The 7,120-nt window shown below is 58.5% G+C and overlaps 1 protein-coding gene across 1 annotated transcript; it reads right to left on the bottom strand.

Moving 5' to 3' along the window:
• Window positions 1-4,065, bottom strand: CPLX3 (complexin 3). The gene is made up of 4 exons (XM_037396144.1): window positions 3,434-4,065; window positions 3,048-3,291; window positions 2,606-2,693; window positions 1-1,213 (listed from the first exon to the last, which is right to left on the bottom strand). Exons 2-4 carry the CDS (start codon window positions 3,206-3,208, stop codon window positions 989-991), a joined length of 474 nt encoding a protein of 157 aa, XP_037252041.1. The 5' UTR covers window positions 3,209-3,291; window positions 3,434-4,065; the 3' UTR covers window positions 1-988.
• Between the last annotated feature and the right edge of the window lie 3,055 nt (window positions 4,066-7,120).

The raw sequence follows: 7,120 nt of genomic DNA, 5'->3' as shown, positions 1-7,120 counted from the left end.
TGCATAGACATCTCCTGGTATTTATTCCACTGGTTATAACAGTACCATGGCATGGGGACAGGAGAGGAGGTGGAAGACACTCAACTGAGCACAGTGCACAAGTACAGCACGACAGAGGAGGAGGAGGAGGAGGAGGAGGGGGAGGGGGGGGGGGGCAGAGATTTTTCCCTTATTACTTTGTTCTTCACCTGAAAGGAACAAGGACAGGAGTGGATCCCACCCTGGGAGAGGGAGGGTGTGCCACCACTGCTCTGGGGAAGGGCTTTTGTGGGTTCAGATGAGCACCGGGGAAGGGGTTTATTCCTCTCTAGCACTAGTTCAGGCTTCAGCCCTCTGGTCCTCAGCACCCCCCTTCCCGCTGGGCTAAATGGGATCACACAGCAGGTCCTTCCCAGCTGACTCCTTTGAAAGGGGCTCTCAGGGACAAGGTGGTTGGCATTTCTTGCACAGATGGGATGTCATGTCTTATGTGATGGGTATAGGATGTGAGGCTGGGGGGTTGTGCCTCCTCCTTGCAAAGCAAATTGGAGACTCCCTGTAATTTCTAGGAGGCTTGGCTGGAATGTGTAGGCAGAGGCATGGTGTATGGCCACCACTCTGCTGGAAAGCCTTTGCCTTCCCATGCTGACATGGTTCAATAACACTCCAAGGTCACTCGGGGCTTTCCTTCCCTGCAACCCCCCCAGCTCTTGCTGAAGACACCCACTACCATGGGCACAGGAGGAGGCGCTGGGGCACCGGGGGGACATGCTGGCTCTTTGCTTTAACCTCAGACTGGAGAACAAAACAAAAACCACACATCAGGGACATCTGGGTCAGGGACTTGAGGCTTCACATGGCTCAGAGGGAGGACCCAACTCACACAAAGCAAGGGTGACAACATCAGTGGGATCCCCGCTGCAGGCAGCAGCCACCGCCAGACCCTGGGCTGCATCACCTCCCGTCTCCCCCCCCATCACGCTGACGGGGAGCAGGGGGTTCAGCCGGCTCACATCATGGTGCATTTCTCAGCCGATTGCTTCAGGTCCTCTAGTGTGGCCGAAGCTTTGTCTTTCAAGGAATCAAGGTCCAGGTTCTGGATGTTGCTGAGCTGGCCGATCACCGAGTTCTTCTCTTCCTCCTCCTCGTTGTCCTGCTCAATCATCTTGGCCAGCTCTTTGGGCAGCTCCACGTCACCTCCCACCAGCTGAATCTGGTTGTCATCCGTCTCATTCTGAAATGGGCCAGGAGAAAGTCAGGCGGGGGATGTGGCAGGTGGGAAGGTGGTGGTGGTGGGCTTCTGGAGGCACTAAAAGCACGTGCAAGGTTCATGGCAGTGTCTGCGTGGGCTTTGGGCTATTTCCATGTTCAGGTCTGTGTGGGCTGGTCCCTGGGGCTCACTGCCATGCCCGTGCTGTGGGTAGGATGCTGACCCGGAGGGGACAGGGCTGACAGAGCCAGGGCACACACCAGTGGACGCAGCAAGAAGTGAGATGAAAACCCGAGTGTGCCAGCATCAGTATAAATTGGCTTTCAGCTGGCTTTGGAGAGGCTGGGGAGGTTTAGGCACCCAATTAATCTACACGTATGCTTAACGGCGGCACCCACCGGAGATCGGGGTCAGCTCTGTGCGGGAGAGCCACAGGGAGACTTTGCAAGAGGCAGCCTGGCTGCCAAGCAGGATCAGTAATGAGCAGAAGAAACTTGTTGAAAGATTAGAAGGGACATCTCAAGCATGAGAAAGCAGCAAAAGGAGCGGGGGGCCAGATCTGAACAAACCCCCATTTCCCCTGGAGAAAAAAATCTCCCGTCTCTTCTTTTTCTGCCTTTTCTGGCTTTTGGCAGGGGAAAAATAAATTCTCTAGTTGTTTATTTCCTGGCAATCAAAGGGGTGTGAGAAGCAGTGGGGTGTGCATCCAGGCTGGCTGAACAGCACCAAACAATCTGAACAATATCACTTGGCTTAGCTGACCTTCCCCAACTAATATTAGCCCGGTTCCAATCTAGAGTATTTACCACTGAGAGACTCTGGCTGAATAAAGGGGGGATCTGGGGGCGGAAGAGCTTGTGGCAGTTCCAAGAATGGCTGAATTATCTCTTGATTAATTTGTTTTCAGTGAATCATTCACTGGGCAGAAATTCCAAAATAGGAGTTGAGGTAGGAAATGTTTGCCAAATAATCCGAGGAGAGGAGCTGGCTAATCCAGCCGGGAGGGTGTAACTCCGGCTCCACTCCCAGCTACAGGGTTGGGAGTCCAGGGTGAAGGTGACTTTCCCTCCTCCAGCTGGATTTAGGGGGCAAAAAAGAGGAAGAGGGGGATCGAGCAAGGCAGAGGGGGGGTGTTGGGGGTCCCACTGTTTGGGGCTGGTGGCTTGCGGTGCTCAGGGGTGATGGTGAGGGACCAAGATTTGGGGGGAAGGATGCTTTTCACAGGAACTGATTTGCACCTAGGCTTTGTGGCTCAAAGCCCACCCAGCAAAGGGAGGCTGGTGCCCCTTCCCCACCCTGCAGAGCCTGCAGAGCAGGGGTGCTGTCTGTCCCCCCAGTCCCATCCACCAAGATCCGCTGGTGGGCTGTGTGGGGACTCGCCTCCCTGTGCCCCCCCCGTGCCCGGCACGGCTGTACCTTGGGGAGCCGGTACTTGTCTCGGAAGTGGGACCTGACCGTGGCCCTCTCTGCCTTGCGCTGGGCAAACTGGGCATCTCTCTCCATCCTGCGAACCACACAGGGCAGTTACCACACAGGGCACCGAGTCCGGCTCGGAGCATCTTTTCCCCCCTCCCCCCCCAAACCGGGTACCCCTCATCTCCTCTGCAAAGTCCCGGTTCCCCACAATTTCCTCCCCCCAGCGCAGCCTGAAAGGAGAAAACAATCCCATCTCCCGGGCGAGGAAGCGGATTAAGGGATTAGGGGGTTCATTAAGCTCCCTCATGGCTCTGCAGCCCCCAGCACTGTCTCCCCCCAGCCTCCCGTGCACGGGATGGGGGGCTGCGGAGGGAGCACCCCTTTCCCCGGTGGGACCCCCGGTGCCCAGCCTGCCCCAGTACCCGGTGCCGGCTGCACTTACTTCTCCTCCACCAGCTGCCGCTGATATTCCTCGTACTCCTCGCGGGTCATGCCCTGCGCCTCAGCTGGAGACTTTTCCCCCTCGCTCTTCTCCTCGCCACCCAGGCCGCCCGTCAGGTTCTTCAGCTGCCCCCCCACCATACTCTTCACCATGAATGCCATGGTCGCGGTCCCGGGGGGCTGGGGAGCCCACGGGCCAGGGGGGCACGGGTGCTGGGGAGCCGGTGTGGGGAGCTGCTGTGGAGCTGGGGTGCAGGAGAACTGGGGTTAATGGGAAGTTGGGGTGCTGGGATACCGAGGTGGGGGGGAGATGGGGATGCTGAGTTACAGGGAAGCCCGGGGAGCCGGGGTGTGCCCGGTGCGGGGGTGCCAGGGGTAGGGAGTTACCGGGAAGCTGGGGTGCAGCGGGTGCACGTGCCCAGGGAGCTGGAGTACTGGATTATCGGGGAGCCGGGGTCAGCGGGACCGAGTTCCTGGGAAGCTGGAGCACCGAATTCCTGGGATCCCCGGGTGCAACGGAGCCGAATTCCTGGGATGCCGGAGTCCTAGGTTACCGAGCAGCCGGGATGCTGTGGAGCGGAGTTCCCGGGATGCTGGAGCACCGGGTTACGGAGCAGCCGGGATGCCGGAGCACCGGGTTACGGAGCAGCTGGGATGCTGTGGATCCGAGTTCCCGGGACGCCGGAGCACCGGGATACCGAGGATCCGAGATGCTGTGGAGCCGAGTTCCTGGGATGCTGGAGCACTGGGGTACCGAGCAGCCGGGATGCCGTGGATCCGAGTTCCCGGGACGCCGAAGCACCGGGATACCGAGGATCCGGGATGCTGTGGAGCCGAGTTCCCGGGGTGCGGGAGCGGGAGTGTCCGGACTGGGCGGTGAGCGGGGCCCCGCCGCCCCGCGGCCCCGGGGGGGATGCGCGGGCGGGAGCGGAGCGGCCGGGGCTGCAGCACCGGGGCACGGACAGCTCCGGTGTGCGCGCGGCTCCCCACCGCCCCGCCCCGCCCCGCCCCGCCCCGCCCCCCGCCCCGCCCCCGCCGCGCCCCCCGCCCCGGGGGCACGGCAGGTCCCGGCCCCCCCGCGGGAGCCATCCGCACTGGAGCCCCCGGGGCGGGTGCCGGTCCCCGGGGCAGCGGCGGGGGCTGATGGCGCGGGGGCGCTGCGGGAGCCTTACCCCCCCCCCACCTCGGCGGGGCACCCACCCACCGAAACGTTCTTTTCGCACTTCATTCCCCATCATCGGGCTGTGGAAGAAGGAGAAGCCAGGCCTGAGCCTGGGTGGGCACCGTACGTGAGCCCACCCGTAGGTGTAAAAGCTGACGTGCCCGAGAGCATCCTCCTCCCTTCCCCTGTGGTATTAATTCTGCTAATTAACATTAATGCTGCGGTCGGTCCCCACAGACACTGCCCCGCTGCTGGGTGCCGGCCCTGGGACCCTCGGCTCACGGGTCACATCGGTCTGGAGGCCAAGGACGGAGCAAGCATCGATCCTGTTGCATAATTCCCTCGGCCCCTCCGGCTCCCCCGGCTCCCATCCCACCCCCACCCCCACTCCTGCCATCCCCTCTGACTGCGGCCGCATCGCAGGCCTTGGGGAGCGAGCAATTAATGGCAGCAGGAACGCACCTCCCTGCCAGATGGCCAGCCTGGCCTTAACATACATTTCTTCCTTTTTTCTTCTCTGCTCATGAAAAATGAGTGTGGAGCCAAACCCCAAGCCCGGCTTGCAGGAAATAATTTCATTTCCGAAATTTAAAGACAATCTCTGCAGATTAAAATGATGGAACAGCTGCGAAGCGATAAAGTGCAAGAGGGAGGGGGAATCGGCCCATCTTCTCCCTTCCCCCCTTGCCCGAGGTAGCACCATTTGTCTAAAAAAGCAAAAATTTGTCTTAAAAGGAAAACTTGAAAAACCCCATGTATTTTTCTTGGGTAATAATCTTGTCAGCAATTAGGCAGTGACCGCTGCTGTTAGAGTTGGAGCCCACTTTTGGAAGTGGCAAAAGGGGATTTGTTCGGCTCCCCAGGGCTAGGGTTAAATTCTGGGGGACCAGAGCCCCCTGAGCGATGCCAGCCGTTCCCCTGAGTTCACCTGCATGTGCAAAATGCCTTTGCATGCAGGGGCTGGGCTGAGGGACGCCTGCCCGAGGCACCGCTTGGCACAGCTCTGGCATCACCCACAGCATCTCCCCACCACGCAGATGCCCCTGTGGCTGCCGCTCGCCCTGATGAATGCTGAGCTGGGTGCTTGTGAGCCTTAGCTGCTGTTTGAAGCAAGGATTTTCCCTTTTCACAGGATCTGCAGACCCCCTAAGCATATTTCCATGGACAGCCCATGCAAAAGGAATTTTGACCCACAGTGAGCTTTCACAGCCTGCTCAGGAATAGGCTGACAGCCCCAGGCACCCTGCAGATGTCCCATTGCCAACAGCGTGTTCAAGTTCTGGCTGTCAGTGAGACAAAGACTGGATGAAAAGAGGGGCAGAGAGAAGAAGCATCCCTGCTTGTGTCCCAGAGCTGCTTTGCCCTTGGATGCCAGGCAGGTCTGAGCCTTGGGTCAGTTCAGAGCGGACTGGTCCTAGGAGCTTTGCTCAGTCCGGATTTCTATCTAAGCATTCACTAACAGTAAGAGACTTGAAGTCAGGACCGATTTTTTCCAGCTGGGTTAGATGGGTCAGCTACCATGTAGCCTCCCTGTCTGAGAAACTAAAAGAAAACAGCTCTTGATGAGCAGAAATGTTTGGCCAAAGCAGCTAGGTGAAAATGAGCACACGATTACTGGCGGCAGCTGGGGCCCGGTCACTTGCGGCAGGGCTGCTCACTCACCAGGCGATGGACATGCCGCGAGGTTGGCCTTTTTGCAGCCTCTTGCAGCCAGGGGTGGTTGGGGCGCTGGTTTTATAGGGATGGAGCAAAAGGCAAAGGAAAGGACCTTCAGCGAGGTCCTGCAGCTGCTTGGCAGCTTTCCTGTCCTTTTGGCTCTTCGGCCCGTGCTCTTCCCAGGGAGGCCAGTGTCCCACCTGGAGGCAGAGGTGACAACCAGAGGGCACAGGGGGCTGGTGGTTGAGCCCACGGTGATGCTTCGAGGTGGTTGATTTCCTGTTTGCTTTTCTTTGGGCAGCTGAACTGTTCCTTATCCCTGAAATATATTCAAGTAAGAATGACTCATCCTTCCTCCCAGGACTCTAACCTGCAGTAATGAGATGTAAATCCTTGCATGACCTATTATATTAGCTTATGCTATATCACACATCTCCATGGATTAGACAGGAGGGAGATGAAACGTCCCCCCGTAGCAGCCAGCCTCAGACAAGCTGGTGGAAGTTAAGAGGATCCTCTCGCAACATCGACACCTGATTTGAATAGGATGCGAGCAGTTCGGTTTCCTCTGCCACGGTGAGAGGGATCATTTCAGTTCTTCTTTCCAGGTAACAGGAGAACTGGCTCCAAAGCCACAGCTGGAAGCTCTCCCCTCAACCAGGGTTTCATATGATGCTCCAGAGACCCTTGAAGGGGACCAGAAATGGCCAGGACTTCCCGGAGCAGCTGATTCTTGAGGTTATCCCATAGATTGTACAGGGGCGGGGAAGGGTCTGTGACCTTGAGTTGCAATGCAGTAGCAGTAAGGCCGCCCAAGGGCAGCCATCTGACCCTTGCCAGCCTGAAATCCAGGGGAACTCAAAGGTGTAAACCTTTGAAGACCCTGAGTAGGTGAGTTAATGCTGGAAAGACATGCCTCTGTGTGTGTGTGCTGGAGACCCGACGGGGAGGCAACGAGAAGGAATTTCTAAACAAAGCAGGCAGCCTCTCTGCTGGCAGAAGTGCTGCTTGCACTTGGCAGTTGATTGTCACTTCTTGTGATGGGGACAGGCACTGCAAACACAGGGACCTCCGTGCTCAGCCCTGACCCTGGGCACAGAGGAGTGGAGTCACCTTTGCTCTTCCTGCCTGCGGGTGGGGATGCTGGATGGGGATGCTCCAGCGGGATGGGGACAGGGATACCCTGCTGTGCCCATCGCTGCCACACAGCTAGGGCAGCTGCCTGCTCCGGGCACAGTGACATCCGTCTGGTGACG

The sequence above is a fragment of the Falco rusticolus genome, chromosome 7, assembly GCF_015220075.1.
Source record: "Falco rusticolus isolate bFalRus1 chromosome 7, bFalRus1.pri, whole genome shotgun sequence".
In the NCBI taxonomy this organism is placed as follows: Eukaryota; Metazoa; Chordata; class Aves; order Falconiformes; family Falconidae; genus Falco; species Falco rusticolus.
The sequence above is the reverse complement of the archived record's forward strand: the minus strand, read 5'-3'. Positions and strand labels throughout refer to the sequence as shown.

Coding starts and splice junctions, on each gene's coding strand:
- CPLX3 (XM_037396144.1), bottom strand. CDS start 3,208: ATGGCATTCATGGTGAAGAGTATGGTGGGGGGGCAGCTGAAGAACCTG. Junction 2,694..3,047: donor CGGCAGCTGGTGGAGGAGAA/GTAAGTGCAGCC, acceptor TGTGGTTCGCAG/GATGGAGAGAGATGCCCAGT. Junction 1,214..2,605: donor ACAAGTACCGGCTCCCCAAG/GTACAGCCGTGC, acceptor GGCCCATTTCAG/AATGAGACGGATGACAACCA.